Below are 18,301 nucleotides of genomic sequence, written 5' to 3'. Positions count from 1 at the left end.
TCACAGTAGCAAACTTTTTCTTAAAATTTATTAATTTTTGCTATTAGTGTATTTTTTGACAGGTTCTCACTGTGTAGTCCTGGCTGAACTGGAGCTTATTTTGTTGACTAGGCTGGCCTCAAACTCACAGATATCTACCTGCCTCTGTCTCCTGAGCTCTGGGATTAAAGATGTTCACCACCATGCCTGGCTGGTGTAGCCATTCTATTTCTCTTTTGGTTACTATTGTCTGGTATAAGTTTTATTAAGTTCTAAAACACCCTTTACAAATGAAGCTCTTAGCTGCTAAACCACCTTTCTAGCCCCCTTTCAATCCATTTTTGAGTAAGGAAATGTAGCCGTATGATAGTGTGGGCTCTAAGAATGCCCACTTAAGGGTAGTCCCTGTACCCTGCTGGGTCATCTATTAAACACTGTTGGTTAAAGGCCAAGTACAGTGGCATCTGCTGAGTCCTCAGCCCAGTGACTGTAGGTGCCAGGGAGGCCAAGGAAACCAGCCTATGGCTTCAAAAATATCCAAAGACCACCCCCCACACATACACACAGAGATAATCTTTGAGGCCCCACAAAGTTAGAACTGGGTAAAAAGAGGCCTCAGAAAGGCTAACCAGACATATGGTGAGTTGTGAAAGGAGAGAAGCAGAGCATTCCAGATAGCTCTGCTTTGGGGGAGGGGAGTTAGGGAATCCATTTAGCTTTAATAGCATTAAGTCTCTGACACTTTAAAACATGCAAAGAGTCTGTAACTAAAGGCTAACCAGATGAAGACAGTATGCCTTACAAAGAATTTGACTCAAACTCTGTTGTATTAAATATGCAGAATGGTAAGCAGTAGATAGATAACAGATGAACCCTACAACTCTAATCATCTATTTCTAACCTTGTGACTTGGGTTGCACACAAGCTTCTCAACCCAAGGAAGAACACCAGTGACACAGGTTAGCCTGGACTTCCTGTACATTCTGGTGCACTAAAGATTTGCCACCGGGAGGGAAGTGAAGTTCTGTAGTCTTGTTTTACAATAAACAAATCAGAACCAGAGTAAGGCAAAAGCACTGGTCTGAGGAAACACGGCCTGTTCATGGAAGAGGGGCAGCTTGGTGACAGTCTATGTCTTGGACATAGTGCTACCCATTCCCTGCACATGAACTCATCTAAGAGCCACCTCAAAGCCCCTGCCAGGCTAAGGAGAGCAAGCAACCCTGCTTGAGCTGCACCTCTCAAGAGGTGGGTAAATGAAGCTCCTCTGGGTACCAAGAATTGGAAGTAGCTCCAGGGATGTCACCAGCCCCCTCACTCACTATTCCAAAAGCCACTGCAGGCAACAAGGCCCCAAATGGCAACCTCCCATCTGGAAACTTTCTCTTGGATGAGTTGTTCTTTCTCCTCCCCATCTGGGAAGAAGAATGTCGTGGGTGGAGAGATAGCAGGGAATCACATGCCTTTATCCAAAACATATGTACCCCTCCCACCCCTCCCAGAACCACCTGGGCCATTTCTATGTCCTGCAGCACTCACTGTAGCCAGTCTCACTGTCCCTGTCTGCCCAGGATCCAAAGGTCCTCTCAATGTTTAAGTTCATTTAAGGTCTCTTGTCTTCCTCAGATTAAAGCCAAGGTCTCTACTGGATCTGCATGGCCCTGCTCACTTTGCCCCACTACCCTCTTCTCTCACCCCACCTGTTCACCCTCCCATCTCAAGCTATCCCCCTCACACACTGGTCCCTTCCCTATGCCTCAACCAAATCAGGTACATTCCCTGCTGGAGGCAACCCTGAGAGGAGGGTCCAGTTATCACTGTCCCAGAGAAAAGATAAGGATACTGAGGTTCAGAGAGATTCATTGCACATGCCCAGGAGCAGGAAATAGTAGAGCTCAAGGTTGGGTCCTCTCTGGCATTTGTCCCTGAGTTTTCCACACTTGTTATCCCACCAGTTACCATTCAGCTACAGGCTATTTATGGACCTCTGCAGCCCATGCATAAATCTCATCCCCATAAAGGTCCCTGCAGCTGCCCCACAGTGCCACCAACACAGTCTTATCATTTGAGCAATGAAGCTGGTAGAAACAGCAGAATCTCACATAGCACCTTGGCCATGTGGCAGAATATGCCACAAACCAGCTGCAGAACACTGAGAGGACCCAGCAGCCATGCTGGTTCCAGAACACCCTCAAGGAAGTATCATTTTCCACCCTTAGCAAACCATGCTACCTACAGTCAGATATGGACTGCCCAGTCATGAGACAAGCAAGGACTTTGATTCTCTGTAGGTGCAACATACACAGAGGTGCAATACACAGAGCAGTCAAGACATCCAATCCACTAATGTGCCTCCAACAAGGAGGCTTAGGACAAGGCCTGAAGAGGGTGTAGGTTCCATAACCCCCATACAACCACATGTCCCCACATACCTTATGTGAATGAAACATGAAAATGCATGGTCTGCTTCACCAACAGCTTTCCAAAAGGTTAGCAAACACACATATGTAGAAAAGAAATTCAAAGTGACTCAAAGAGTAGTGTTCAGTATTAGCTGAGCAACTGGAGAACTCTTCCCACGTCTGTTCACACATGCTTCCCACAGCAGTCTTGCCAGTTGGGTACTGCCACTGAGGTGGTTTTGCCATGAAGGGATAGGGGCTCCTGGAGGCAAAATTATTTCTGCAAGGTGACCCAAGTAGCACTAAGACACCAAATCTGATGTTCAAAATTTAAAATGACTGCTCTCTTGGGTGGATGACAAAGCTGGAGTTAATGCTAGCTCCTTAAGCCAAAAGTCTGGGTGGTTGAACTGTACCACAACTAGAAGGGCCTCAGATGTTTCACATTGTAATGAATATACCTATGAGCAGCTCCAAGGCCACACAGTACAGTGAAGCGTACTATGGGCAAACAGAACTGGGTGCAGTTCCTGCCTTTGTCACTGGGTGATGGTGGGGAAACTGCTAAAAAGTTTGAGATTTCATATCTACAAAATGGAATCAGTTTGGAGAGTGATTGTCTAGCTTGTACAGAGCCATGAGTTTGACCACAGAACTGTACACCTCTAGTCTCAGCACTCAGGATATGAAGACAATCAGAAGTTCAAGGTCATCCTTGGCTACATTAAGAGTTCAAAGCCAGCCTAGGATACAAAAGACCCTGTTGCAATGAATGAATGAATAAATAAATAAATAAATAAATAAATAAATAGGAAAATGAAAAGAAAAAGAAAAAGGAAAAAGCAAGCAAGCAAGCACCCAATATACAGTACCTAAAGGGCTTAGTTAATGTTATAGTTTTGTTATAATTTGGTGCATTCTAAGGTCAGGAGCCAAACAAGATTTTCTCTCCTTTCTTTTTCTTTTCTTTTCCTTATAAAGAGTTGTTTAAAAAAAAAGATATGCCAGGTGTGGTGGTGCATATCTTTAGTCCTAGCACTTGGGAAGCAGAGGCAGGAAGATCTCTGTGAGTTCGAGGCCAGCCTGGTCTACAAAGCAAGTGTCAGGACAGCAAGGGCTGTTACACAAAGAAACCCTGTTTCAAACAACAACAACAACAAAAAGTTGTTTATTTTATTTTGTGTGCATGAGTGTTTTGCCTGCATGTATGTACATACTTAATGCCCTTAGAGGTCAGACAAAGGTGTCAGATTCCCTGGAACTGGAGTTGCAGATGTTTGTGAATCACCATGTAGGTGTTGGGAACTGAACCCTCTGCAAGAGTAGCAAGTGCTCTTAACTGTTAAAAAAATCTCTACAACCCCTCTCTCCTGTTTCTTTGTAGCTCTGTCCTCCTCCTGGAAAGAAAGACAAACATTTCTAAACCAGGACATAGACAAGGCACAACTTGGAAAGGGTTAACCTAGTTTTGTTCCCTAGCCCCTGCCAGTCTGACATCTGGGTCCTGAGCAAGATAACTTTGTCAGACTTATCTGTGTTTGTCTGGTCTCTTCTGCCAAGCTGTTCCCATTCATAAACATACCACAGCCACTCAGGGCACCTGTCACCCCCAAACACTCTATGAATACAAGTGTGGTATGTGTTCTGTCTCACCTACTTGACAATCTCTTCCTCCTCTCTTGCCCTAGCTCAAGTGACACCTCCTGCCAGAAGCCTGTCGATGTCCAAAGGCAACTGACCACTTACTTCACATACTCTGGGCCTGCACACTGCTTGGCCCCATTGCCTATTCCAAGCTCTATCCCTGATCGTGTTTCCAAGTGGAGGAAGTAAGGAAGCTGCCTTAACAGAGGACAAGAATCCCACCTACCTGTGTGGCCCAGGAACATAAATAGAGGAAGTGGCAATCACATGTCTGTTTTACTGAGCCCCATCCCTGGGACACAGCAGGCACTCCATAAATGTTCACTCCCCATCCATGTGCTTCCAAGCACCCTCAAGGGTACAGAGGTATGGAATAAAGCAAATATTGAAAAACTTTAATTGCAGAACCTGGAGGGAAGGAAGGGGAAGTGTTGTTCTGCTCTGCATGATTCCTTCTACTTTTCTATGTTTGAAAATGCTGGGTCTAAACAATCCTCAAAAGCAATTTCAATGACCTAGTTAACCCTGCTCCAAAGCTACTACCTACTGAGTCCTCAGTGGCAGATACCACAGGCAGTTCATATGTCTGGTCTCTTCCTATAGAAATGGTTACTCTCATTTGTCCTGGGATTGACTTAAAAAGGCTGGGACTTACAAAGTTTGAGCCACTAGAAAATATATACAGCAGGGGCTAGATCGTCTAACCCACTGCTAGAAGAGGGCTAACTATCCAGGGACTAGTCATGAGAAACCCTTAAAGGTCCCCAGAAAAAGCCTAGGACAATTAGGGTCACATGGGGCATTGCATCATTAAAGCTGCCATGCTTTATTGATGAAAACAGAGGTCTTTTCCATATGTAATACTGAACAGTGCACTCTACATAATTCTAAGTTATCAGCTCCACAGAGAAGATCTGCTACACAGGAATTCCATCTGTGTCACTCAGTCACACTTAGCCCACAGTTGGGGAGATATGGGCAGCAGCCTGACCTGTGTCTATACTGGGTCAGGGGCAGAAAGCAGGAGACCCACTGAACTCAGATGGTCTCATGACCACATCAGTAGCTCTTACTCCATTTCAGATAGGTCAGTTTCACCTTTTCGAATTCTAGTTCTTGCCAAACTCTCAGTTTGTCTATGTTTGTTTCTCTGGTGGCTCAGTGGTAATTATTCCAGTTGACACCCTGACAAGCACAACACAATGTACTTCCCAAGTTAAGCCAAGTGTTGCTCTTCCATAAAAAAATAAAACAGCACAAACAACCCAATCAGCTGTCAAAACAACATCAGAGACAAAATAACTGACAAGTAGCCATCCTGATGACAAAACATGTGGATGTCCTCGAATGCCTGACTCCTGTGGCCAAGTGCTTACACTTCCCCCTCCATGGCAAATCCCTGGGGTTGAGGTTTCTGCAGGCACAGTTGCCTGTATCCAGGACGTACGTCGAAAACACCAACAGCCCCTGACTGCACTTCACACACTGCACTGCTCACTGTTTTCCTTGGCTCCAGCTAGATAAAGAAGCATTCCCTGATTTATTTTCTGGGTTGTAAAATAATAATTTGCTTAGCTTGTCAGACGGCTGGGAGAGAGCTTCAGAGAAACACTCCCTCATCTTTCTGCGGACTCTACCATCTGCTGGAAAAATAAGAATGGCTCACCCTGCTCCCTTACAGTTTAATACATTTTGTCCAACTAGGACAAGTGTCCCAAAGTGTGGTGCAGTTTGTTCCTGACAGAGGGATATCTTCCCAGCACTGGATACAGGCTTTATCTCAGCTGGGAGAACAAGAATATTATTTAATGGAAACATAAGCACAGTGTTTCCGGTCAACAGTTTCTTAGCCCTAAGTCACAGATGAGGAGAAAAGGCCCTCCCAGCCTCTCCCAGTCTCCCTCGTTGCTCAGAGGGAGAAAGGAATTCGCACATAAGAGCATTCTGCTCCCTGGCCCCTACAACCCAGTTTTGGTACTTCCAGGCCACTTTGAGGAATAACACAACTCCAAGTCTCCTTGCCAGGACCATCCTCAGTAGGACTTTCTGTGTCATCTGCCTGCTGCCAGTTAGGGCAATCCAGTTTTATATTGCCACCCCCTCTTCCACGGCCACCCTTGAGCATGCCCCTCAAATGAAGCACCATCATCATGGTTAATGTCACCACAAGCCCAGGAAGAGCACTTTGTTTGTTAAGTCAACAGACACTGAATGCCACTGAAAACCTCCCCCAGAGTGAGTCACCAATTCAGAGCTTCAGAAAAAAAAAAAAAAAAAAAAAAAACGTCCTCTCAGAGTGATGTGTGATGTGACAGCCCTTGAGGGCTGGAGCAGATGAGAAGGCGGAAGAGGCAGCTCCACTGGACCTCTCCCCAGCCACTTAAGGCCTATGTTTACTTCTGCCAAGAAACTTCAGAGGATCAAAGGCTAAAAGGGGGTCACCTTCTTCCATCCTTGCTCCTTTGTACAACCACCACCAAAAGTGCTGCCTTGGTGATGAGATTCCATAGGGCAGAAGGGATCCACACATGCTGGGCTCCCTCAAGCACTGGCCAGAAGCCAAAAAGAATCCTGAGAGGTGTTCTGATCATTCCACAGTCGGAAAGGCAGGCAGTAGGTGAGCAAGATCAGGACCCAGGCGACAGTGTGTGATCCAACACTGGCTTACAACAAGATAGCAGAGCTTAAACGGGGCATGTCATCACTTGGAGCCTAGGTCTCACATCTGTACAATGAGAGCAGCAACTGTCTCTGCCTGATAGGAGTGATGATGCATGAGGTATGAGCACACAGCAAAACCTTCGGGAATATCGTCATGCTCTCCTAAACTTGGTTCAATATATTCATCAGTACCTGTTACAGGATGGTTCCAATCACCCTTCTTCTCCCTGGCCTTATCCATTCAAACAATCTACTCTGAGCACCCACTAGGTATCCAAATTCTAGTGAGGGGATTGTGGTTCTAGAAATGGATCATTAGAATGTAGCTGACTGAACACTGCATATGAATGCTGATAACAGGGAAAAATCAACATCAATAACAACAGAAACAACTCCCGGGCTAGCAAAGGAACCATGAATGACTGGATTTCTTCCCTGTTTTAATCTTCTCCCCCAATGCTGGGAATCAATGATGACCCTTGGTCTAGCGGTCAAGAAATGCAAGAAACCCCTCGGAGAAAGAGCTTAAGGGTTTCTGGGATTAAACGATTCTAGAATGTCCAGGCATCTTGTGCCTGGTGAGGTGATTATCAAGATCACTCTTGTCTTGGGGCAAGCAATGGACCACTGAAGCTCATCTATGTAGTGAGCAGGAAGCTCCTAATGAATGCTGCAGTGGCTCCCAGCTACTTAGAAAATGCTCAGCCAGCACGCTTGTCAGCCCCTCTCTTACACTCTATGCAGAAAGGGAAGCCTGGGATTGGCATCATCAATGCCCAAAGGCAGGGAATAGCAGAGCCTAGTCCCCCAGCTCCATCCCCCCAAAACTGTGGCCTTGTACTTCTCTGTCACCTCTGGAAACTCAGGCTCAATTACAGTTGTCAGTTTCAGCAACCCTTCCCTCACAGTTCCATATTCCCCATTGCACATCTCCTGCACCTAGCCTTTGAGTTCCCACCTCCTGCCTGGGCTCATGGGATCCAAAGAAATGAGAAACTGACAGACATGGGAAGAATCTAGCGTGCATGAAGCACCTACAGGATGCTGGTTTCCTTTCTGCCTGTTACCTTCCAGAAAAACGGGAGGCAGTTAGGCCAGTTCCTGCTCTGTATGCATTTAAGAAAAGCTGAGACAAGGAAAGGTGGTGTGACCTGTCCCACAGTCACCAGCTGGGATGTGCAGAGCTGGGCCTTAGTCCCAAATTCATCTACCCACATTATTTTCTTTATGTAGCATTATTTAATCTCTTATTTTCTGTGGTTCTTCCTATATCTCCAAATATTATCTCTGATGGTTCTACATACAACAGGTACTTAATAAAAGCTCTCCGGGGGCATTACTCATCACACACTCCTTCACATCAATCGCTTTATTCACATAACCCCTGACACAACTAATCTATGTTTGGAAAAGCAGTCCCTAGTGTCCCAGAGTCCTAAGCACACAAAACAGTTAAATACCATACCACAGAACTAGAGGATATGGGCTATCTCCTGCCAGAACAGGAAGGAATTGGCATTCCTTTTTCCAAAAGGCCAGGAAATGAGTTTCAGGCAGGAAAGCAGGGCTAGTGTGCTCTGTCTTGAAGGGAAGCTCCTGTTCCTTTTCCTATCCCCATTCCTCACAGACACTCGCTCATTATCATGGGGTCTACATGCCAGCAACATACAATGTCCCAGATCTTGTGAGAGAAGTAGATTCTTCAGCATGCCCAAGACCTGCTGGGTCAGAATCTACAGTCAGCAAAGAAGTCCAGGCTCCTAGTATGCATTTGCAAGCTGCCTTGGACCTAGAACATACAGCAAGAACTGTGCTGCCATTTGCTTTCCTTAAAAGTGACACTATACTTTTTTGAGGTGACACAGGCTTTGTCTGTCTGTGCCTCCAGTAGGGGAAACACCAGATGGTCCTAAAGCTGTGAGCTTCGGAACTAAAATCTCAGCATTTGCACCCCTTGACCTCCTCAGCCAAGACCACTGTCTGGATGGACAATGGAGATTCCCCAAAGCAGGGGAAGAAACCTCTGCCCCTCTGAGTTCTCCTGTCCACCACGTACTCCACTTGGTCAGTAGGGGTGACTTTGAAGGGGAAAAAAGGACTATATCTCCGGGGATAGTGTTGTGAGGCATCAGTTGGCCAACGTGTGTCACTGTTCCCTATCAAAACAGGAATGTGTGTCCCTACCCTGATGCCACCTCCCCAAGCTGTGAGGGACTTCATTTCAGCAGCCCAGACTTTTCTCTCTGTCCTTGCATCCAGCATGAGCTGATCCACAGCATCTGTGAAAGGGACTAATGAAAAGCCTCAGAGCTAAGCACTCCCCCTCTGTGCTCTGGAGTGGCAAGAGGGGCTCTGTGTCAGTGACACCCGTTAGGAGCTGATCACAAATCCCTTACCTCGTTGAAGAAGCTAAAGAGCCACAGAATTCAGCCATACACTGGTTCCTCAGACCCCACTCACCCCCACACAACTCTCCTTTTTCAAAGAGTGGACCAACCCTTCCATACATGCCTACAAACTAGTGCCCCAAGCAGGCTGTAGCGGGCTTTCTGTCCCATGTCCATGGCAGGATGTAGCCCGACCTGAGTGGGGAGGAAACCGGTCTCCAGGGCCTGGATTCCCACTCCAGGGAATCAGACCCCCTCTCTGGAGTCAGCCTAACTCCCTCTCCAGCACGGCATGCCCAAAGCCTTTCAGGTCGCTTGTTCTAGAGCTACTGACCACATCGCACACTTTTTCTAGTCGACCCCTGGCAGTCCCAAAGGCTGCCGCAGAAGGGGTAGGCAGAGGAGAGCTAGCCGCAAACGCAGCAACTCCACCCCAGCGTCACCTAAGTCCCTAGCCTGGAGCCCGAGCCCCGCCCAGATGGGCACCGAAGACTGCCAGCAGGGCTTCGGCACCAGCACCCAGAGGCGGCGAAGCTGCTGCAAGGCTGGAGCTCCCGGGACGCCAGGGGCCAGGGTGGCGGGGCTGTGCTTCCTCGGCGTCTCCCTAATCCTCGGTCCGAAATAGCCAGGGTAATCTCAGGTCGAGGCGGGGGAATTAGTGTCTTGGGGGGTAAAGGGGGGGAAAGGACGAAGCCCCGAGGCTGGACGGCGCAGGGTCGGTGTGAAGAGCACTAAGCAAGAGTGGCCCAGGCGGCCCCGGGCGGGCGGGCGCTGCACGCGACAGCCGCGCGGCGAGGCCAGGCCGGATGGCAGCTCCGGGAGGTCCCGGGTGCGCCTGGCTCCGACCGAGGGACTCACTCCACGGCCCCCTGAGAAGTTCGCGCACCCCGGCACGCCCGCTCGGCCGCTCTGCACTTACTTGTCGCGGCGGCTGCCGAGCTCGGGGATGGCGCCGAGCGGCGAAGGGCCCGGGTCCGGGCGCCGAGCGCACGCGGCCAGGTGTCGCCGGTGCCGTTCCAGCAGGCCGGCGTTCTCGCGGCTCAGCCGCGCCACTTGGCGCTCCAGCTCCTCGATGCGCCGCCGCCGTTGCGCCAGCAGCTCCTGCTGCGCCGCGACGATCCGGGTCAGCTCCTGCAGGTACTCGGCCGCCGTGCCCGGGGGCTCGGCGGCGCTCGCCATGGTCCCCGCGGCGGATGGCCGCGCCTCAGGCGAGCGGGCAGCGGGGCGGCGGCGGCGCAGCCATGGCTGCGCGGCGGGGACGGAGGCGCGGCGCGGCAGCGGGGCTCGGCCCGGGGGGCGCGGCGGCGCGGGGCTGGCGCGGCTCCGCCTCGGCTCCCGCCTCCGCCCGGCGGACGCCCTGTGCCTCGGCGCCTCCCGCTCCCCCGCGCCGCCGCCACCCCGCTGCCCGCTGCCCCACCGACGCGCAGTGGCCGGCAGGGCGCGGAGCTGCGGCCGCCGCGGGCAGGCGAGGAGTTTGCAAAGTGCCGGCTGCGACGCGAGGGGGAGCGGGAGCCTCGAGCTCGTAGAGGGAGGAGGCGCCTGTGAGGGAGGGCGCCGCCTGCCGGGCCCGCCTCTCCACCCCGCGCGCCCGGTTCTTCAGGGCCTCGGCAACTCGGAGCCACGGCTCCCGAGCCCCGCATCCGAGTCCCAGCCCCCCCCCCTAAGTCCCTCAGCCCCGCCCCTTCACCCTCTGGTCCCTCAGCCCAGCTTCCTCAGCTTGGTCCCTTAGCCTCAGCACCGCCCCTTCGGCCCCTCAGCTCCGTCCAGTAAAGCCCTCAGCCCCGCCCCTCAGCCCTTCGCCCCCGCCCCCATGTCCTTTAGCCCCGCCCTCTCGGCGCCTCAGCCTCTCACTCAGTCCACACTTTCTCAGCCGCTTGCCCCTTAAGCCCCGCCCCTAAGCGTCTCAGCTCCGCCCCCTCGGCTCTGGGTACCGCCCCTCCTCCGTTAGGCTCCTTAGTCTCAGCGTCTAAGCTGGAGGCCGTCTAAGGCTCCACCACCACCCCGTCGGGGCTCAGCCACGCCCCCTCGGCGCCTCAACCCTTCACCCTCAGCAGGGCCCCTTCATCAGCTCTCCTCCCTCAGTTCCACCCCGTTATGGCCTCAGCCCCTCCCTCTCAGCCCCTCAGCTTCTCCCACTCTTAGTCCTTCTCCTCAGTACTCCTCCTATTAGCCTCAACCTTTTCCTCAGTTCCTAGGTCAGAAGTCCTGGCTCTGGCCTCAATTTCTTAGCCCCAGGTCAGCCCCGCCCCTCAGCCTGTCAGGCCGGTGTCTTTTTCCGAGCTCCTCAAACCTGTGGCTTTCAGTGTGCTTGAGCACCTTGGCCCCAAGCTCCTTAGCGCTCTAGCTCTCCATTCTGGTCGCTCAGCCCCCATCATCCAACCCCAGGACCCTCAACCTTCGACCCTCAGCTCTTCAGCCAGGAGACAGACCCCCAACCCAGCACTTGCTGTCGACTCTTGCCAGCCCCTCTGATGTATAAAGGTTTTAAAAAAAAATGAAGAAAACTATCTTCACGCTACTGGCCCATGATTTTAGGTCGTGTGAACAGAAAAACAAGTAACTCATGAGACGTTTGGCCTATTTTAAGGCCCAAGTCTGCTAAAACACAAGATTTGTTTTGTAGCAGCAGACAATAGTCTCACAAACTGCCCCTTCCTTGTGCAGTCAAAAGGTAGCCAGAAGGCTGGGGATCTGGCTCAGCACTTAAGAGCACTGTCTACTTTTCTAGAGGACCCCGGTTCAATTCCCAGCAGCTCACAACTCTCTGTAACTCCACTTCCAGGGAATCTGACACCCTTACACAGGTACAAACAAAAACACTAATGCACATAATAAAATAAAATAAAAAGGTAGCCAGAAAGCACTGAGACCCTACAGCAATTTACCTTGTCTCTGAGTCTCCGTTTCCTCGGGCTTACTACTATTCTTGATTGTTGGAATCTTCATAATTTTCATATCCCAGATTTCTCTGGACTAAATTTATTTATGTTTTGTCTTCTTGTTTGTTAAGGGTTGTTGCCATTGTTTCTTGTTTTCTAGCAAATGCCTTTAAGGCTATTAATTTGCCTCTGGGTAAAGCCTTAACTACATCTCCAAAGTTTCTAAAACTTTATTATCTACATTTTGAGGGCATTGCTTTTGTCAAGGCTGACATTACACTGGCTCCACTAACTCATGTTTGTTGCTATCCCTTTAAACCCTCCTTAGGAATTCCCTGGGCATGCTTACAGAGAGGGAGAGAAAGATAGTAGGGATCCCCTGGGGTCCTCAAAATCACCAAGGACTTTTCTCTCAGGATGATGCAATGTACACATGACTGGAAATGAAAACTTTCATGTTGTCCCTTGTTACTAAGCTATTTGATATGCTCCAAAAAATTCATGTTATCTTTGTAAATCTTGTAATTGTCTTGTGAAAAGTAATATCATGCTATATCCCATTTGTATATCTAAAGTGTTTAATGTTTTGATTTTTACATTTAAAATATGCTAATACTTTTGCAATTATGTTCTGATATATCAAGAGTGTCTCCAAAAGATGGCCCAGGCTTCACTCCATCTTAAGGGAGATCTGACCTTGGAGTCATGCTTGTATCTCTACCAGTGTTTGGGGGTGAAAGGATTTCAAACTCTAAATCCTGGCACAGATCAGAGAGGAACCATGGAGGAAGGAACAGTGCCCCTATGCCCAGTGCCCACATGGCTTCCCCACTTCGGTACATCCTGACAACAGTTCTTTTGGGAGCTGACCTCACATTTCTATCTCTTCACTACCTGCTTGTTCTCTGAGACTTACCCTGCTATACTTCAGATGTAACACAGACTGACAAATCAGGAGCCTTCTAGGCATGATCAGAGCAGAAGTTGTTAACTGCTTCAGGGATCTTAAGGGGAGGCAGCTGGCCACACACCAATTCTCTGTGGGATCCTGACCTTCTCTAGGTCCCCTGCACTAAGGGAAGAAGTACACAGGGAGGTGACAGAAGAGGCCGACATCTTCAAGGGGGGCACAGATTCCATTATCCTAGCTCACACAGGAACAAACTCCCAGGAACAAAGTCTGCCCTACCATGGAGGGGATGCCTCTTTGTCAAAGGGCATCAGCCAGCCATTTACCTAGCAAATGTTCCTTGGTGTCAACTCTGGCTAGAATCTGGGGGTGCAGAGCAGGACAGACATGGCCCTGCTTTCTTGGTGTTTTCTAGTGGAGATAGAGTAAACAAGTAACAAGCAACATGTAAGGGGGAGGTCATATGGGGCCTGTCCTCAGAAGAGCCTTGGGGGGCTTGCTGTTCCACTGTTGCTGTCTAGATATCTTAATTTCTTATCAAGAGCACATAAGTTTCATTATGGACTGGACTCCCAAAGCACGAGACCATCTTGGAGGAGAGTAATGACAATCTAGTGAGCATTTAATAGCCAAACAACACTTCCCACTAGCTAAACACTTAATAGCCAAAAAAAGCCCACCTTTGTTATGTAAATATTCCCATTATGGCTGACTTGAAACTATGAATTGAGCTCAGGGACTAAACGTACACCTGGGACATGGGCACAGGTACTACCCACAGCAAGCATGAGCCAGCTTAAGCACACCCAGCCACTTGTAGTACAGGAGACATACAGGGTGTTCTGACAGCACTGTACCATCATAAGAGTCAACGAAAACCTGGTCCTAACAACAACATGTGAGCAGAGAGCTTCCCTTTGGGACCAAGGAAGCTTGAACCAAGATTGGAGCTATAAAGATCTCCACTCCAACTCCTGATCTGCTCCAGGCTGGACACATCCCATCAGCGCCTCTCAGATCAAGAGACCTGAAACATTTCCACACCATGCTGCATGCAGACCTTGCTAGGCAAGATGCCCAAGCACAACCCACTGGCTACCCTGTCTGTTGCCACATCCTTTAATCTCTCTAGCTTTGATCCTCACTGCTGGACAGCAAATTGCAGAGTTCACAGACCTGTTTCTAGAGTCTAGACTCAGCTACCAGCTATCTCTGTGAGTTCCCTCAATGCCATTGCCCTTGACCTAGACACTTAGATGAACAGAACAGCAGGTCAGATAAGTGAGGATAAAGCAGAGGGGTTTTATTATGAAGAACCAAATAAAACAGAGCTATCCAGTCAGACACTGTCCCTTGCTTAAATTCCACAGTGCACAAGGGAAGGAGCAGAGTCTTTAGTGTCCCACGAGCATGCTGTACTAGCTGCTGTGGCTGCCCAATGGTGGATTGCACTTTAGGACAAAGCCCTTGCCATGATACATGCTGGCAGGCAGCTGATGGCTCAAAACTCAGATTCCCTTGGGAAATTGCCCTATGATGACAGGCCTCACTTGGAATTGGCATGTTTCTATCTTCCTAGGTGACTCTCATTCCAGAACTGGTTCATACAGAGTTCCACAGTCAGGCCCTCTTGCCTCAATATGCTGTGGGGTCATGCCAGCTTCAATGCTTCTAGGAGGATTACCAGAGGCCTCTTCAGGGTGTGCACCAGCTCAGCACAATCAGCACATCTCCCTCCATCCTTAGCAGGTACCACATCCAAGAGCACTCCTAGAAGAGCCTGGACAGCCAGCTCTACCTCTGGAGTCACCAGAGGTATCTATCTTTGCCCACTCTCCCATCTTTACCTTCACACCTTCACTTGTTCTTGTTAAGATTTATAGGATGAGAATTCCACACTATGATTCCAGTTAAGGTCCTCCTGCTTTGAGCACAGATTCTAAAATCTGAGACACTGATAACTTTGTTTTTCAGTGTTAGAATTGAGCAAATTAAAGGCCAAGTGGTGTATACTGAACTGAAGCAAGGCGGGGGGGGGGGGATGTAAGTGGAGCTGTAAGCAAGCCAAAGGGAAAAAAGGTAACAAGACTTTGGAGATGACAAAGGGAATGGATTGTTCTTAATAATTTATTAATTTTTATTAACACATAGCTTCTCAGAGAGGGCATCCATTCTTTCAATACTACATGTGTTGTGGAAACACATATTTCACCTTTAAAATCTTCTGGGAGCTCTCTGGCTCACAGCTAGAACTTGTGCTGGCTGCTTCCTGGGCCTTTATGTGGTTCACTGGGGATTTCTTGGCATTATGCTTCTGGATTGGGTCCACTATTTCTTGGATCCTGTGTACTCTTTCTTGAATTCATTGTCTACTTTGCAATGTACATCCCCAAGCAGTTTTCCCAAAGATAGCCTATAAGAAGGTCTTTGAGTCCTTATGTGTCTGAAAGTATTTATTTTGCATTTCTATTTGATTGATAGTTTGGCTAGGTATGGAATTCCAGATTAAAAATCTATTTCCTCAGAACCTGGAAAGGCTGGCTCTGTTTTTGTCTCACTTAATGTTGCTGATGCTAGCCTTCCTTTAAATAAGTGATTCTCTTTTGGAAGAAGGATGCTATGGTCCTTAACCAAGACATTTGGAAATCTGGTGAAAAACATTCTGGTCATCTCAATGATTGTGGATAATGTCAATGGATATTGACATGGAGGAGAGTCCTATCTAATACAAACTTGATGCATTTCTCTAAATTATTCTATTATTAATAAAAACTCAGGAGTCAGAAATTGGGACAAAATTCCGACAAATCCAAAGAGCAGCAGAGAAAATGATGGTCTGACTCTACTCTCCACATTTCCCAGATCTAAAACACCTGAGAATCTCTACATCCCTCCCTACTACATCTTGTGCATCTCTCTGTCCAGCTCACTGAGTCCTCCAACATCTCTATGGCTAACTGTGGCCAGCTGAATGTTGACTCTGCTCTCTGATTCAAGGTTTAACTTTATTGTCAGTCTCAGAGTCTCAGTGTGAACAAATCTCCTGTGACAAAAACTACACTCCCGAACTGCCAAAAGTAAAGAAGTTAGAGGACTCCACAGTACCTGACTTTAAGATTTATAGTAAGCAAGGATAATCACGAAGAGTGTGAAGATAGAGCATAAATTAAGAACACAGAAGCCCATCCAGAAGTAGATCTGTGCCTGCCAATCCGATCAAGCTCTCACAAAGAGGCTTTCAGCCAACCAAGAGAAAGGGAATTCGCTCCTCAGATGTTGAAATTTGTGCTGAAGAATGACCCAGCCATCTCACCTTCTATAAAGCTTAACTTAAATTATATCATGGACCTGAACATATATGGCAAGCATATAAAACTTCTAGACAAAAATAAGAGAAGATCATAATGACCTTGAGTTTGGCAATGACAAACAGCATCAAAAGCACGCACCACAGGAAACACATTTTTAAAGGAAAAAAATCAATAACTTGAACTCTCACAAAAACGAACTTTGTTCTTTAAAAGATGCTGCTAGAAAAAGGGAAAGAGGGCTGGAGAGACAGCTCAGCAGTAAGTTCAGGTCCTAGCACTCACGTCGGGCAGATCACAACTGCTTATCAATCCAGCTCCAAGGGATCTGAAATCTGCTTGGCCTCCTCAGGCATCTGTACTCACATACTTAAACCCACCCCCCCCCAACACACACACCTCACCCCCCACACACACATAACAAAAAAAAAAAAAAAAAGGAAAAAGAAAACTTAAAGGAAAGGAAAAGGTAACCGGATCTAGTGGCGCATACTTGTATCTCAGCTACTCAGGAAGCTGATGTCAAAAAAGCTAAAGTCCAAGCCGAGCCAGGGCAACACAATGGAAGCTCACTAAAAAGATAGATAGATAGATAGATAGATAGATAGATAGATAGATAGATAGATAGATAGATAGACAGATAGATAGACAGATAGACAGACAGGAAGGAAGGAAGGAAATGGCAAACCACAGCCTTGAAGAAAATACTTTTGAACTATATATTCGACAGATTCTTTGCATGTAGATTATTTACAGAACCTTAACCTAATAGTAATATAAACAGCTTAATTAAAGAATGAGTAAAAGGGGGCTGAAGTGACATCTCAGAGGTTAAGAGCAGTTGCTGCCCTTCCAGAGGACCCAAATTCAGTTCCTAGCACCCATGTCCTATGATTCCAGCTTTATGGGATCTGAGGCCCTCTTATGGCCTCCTGAGTACCAGGCATGCACACAGTACACATACATACATATATGCAGGCAACACTCTTACACACAAAAAAATAAACGTAAATAAAACTTTTTGTTTTTTTAGACAGGGTCACACTATGTAGCTCTGGCTGTCCTGGAACTCACTATATAGACCAGGCTGGCCTTTAATTCACAGAGATCCTCTTGACTGCCTCCCTAGTACTAGGATTAAAGGTTGTGCCATTATACCTAGCTAATAAACCATTTAAAAAAATAGACAACTGTTGCTTGTTTTTTGGTTTTTTTGTTTGTTTGCTTTTTGTTTTTTTTGTTGTTGTTGTTTTGTTTTTTTACTCTTTACTCTGCTCTTCTGGGGGCCTGCAACCCAACTCCCAAATAAATCACACACAAAGCCTTATTATTACTTATAAATACCCAGCCTTAGCTTGGCTTTTTTCTAGCCAGCTTTTCTTAATTTTAAATTATCCCATCTACCTTTTGCCTCTGGGCTTTTATCTTTCTCTATTTCTGTATATCTTTCTTTACTTTTCACTCCGTGGCTTGCTGTGTAGCTGGCTGACCCCTGGAGTCTTCCCCCCTCCTCTTTCTTGTTCCTTGATCCTCTCTCTCCTCCCAGATTTCTCCTTCTATTTATTCTCTCTGCCTGCCAGCCCCAACTATCCTTTCTCTGCCTAGCTATTGACCACTCAGTTCTTTATGAAACCAGTCAGGTATTTTAGTCAGGCAAAGTAACACAGCTTCACAGAGTTAAATAAATGCAACATAAAGGATTACAACACATCTTTGCATCATTAAACAAATGTTCCACAGCATAAACAAATGTAACACATCTTAAAATAATATTCTACAACAGACAACCCAATCTAAAAATAAGCAAAGTAACTAAAGAGGTATTTCTCAAAGGAAGAGACAGTGGCATGGATGCTTGGCATGGCTGGCCATCACTAGTATGAGCTAAGTCATAAGATACCCATGCCTACTGCAGGTTGACAAGAACTAAAACTACAGGCAACAGCAGGTGTTGATAGGGAGGCAGAAGCATGGAAACCTTCACCCACTGGGGCACCAACATGACCAAAGAAAGGACTCTGTCCAAGTCCAGTGGGTGAATCAATAAGTTCCCTGGAGTTACTTAAGAAGCATAGGTAACTGGAACACCACTATGCCACCAGAAAGTCCCAAAGACCACTTCTGTGAGGGG

General features: G+C 47.7%; 1 protein-coding gene across 5 annotated transcripts in view; it reads right to left on the bottom strand.

Annotated features, from left to right (window-relative positions):
* The window catches only part of Iqsec1 (IQ motif and Sec7 domain ArfGEF 1), a 334,707-nt gene extending 324,396 nt beyond the window's left edge, over positions 1–10,311 (bottom strand). For all 5 annotated transcript variants that reach the window (XM_036182942.1, XM_036182943.1, XM_036182936.1 and 2 more), the window contains exon 1: positions 9,993–10,311. In XM_036182942.1, the coding sequence (XP_036038835.1) occupies positions 9,993–10,252 (260 nt within the window). In that variant the 5' untranslated portion in view covers positions 10,253–10,311. The remainder of the gene's footprint in view (positions 1–9,992) is intronic.
* Between the last annotated feature and the right edge of the window lie 7,990 nt (positions 10,312–18,301).

The sequence above is a fragment of the Onychomys torridus genome, chromosome 3 (assembly GCF_903995425.1).
Source record: "Onychomys torridus chromosome 3, mOncTor1.1, whole genome shotgun sequence".
Lineage (NCBI taxonomy): Eukaryota > Metazoa > Chordata > Mammalia > Rodentia > Cricetidae > Onychomys > Onychomys torridus.
This window is presented reverse-complemented; position numbering and strand designations above follow the sequence as displayed.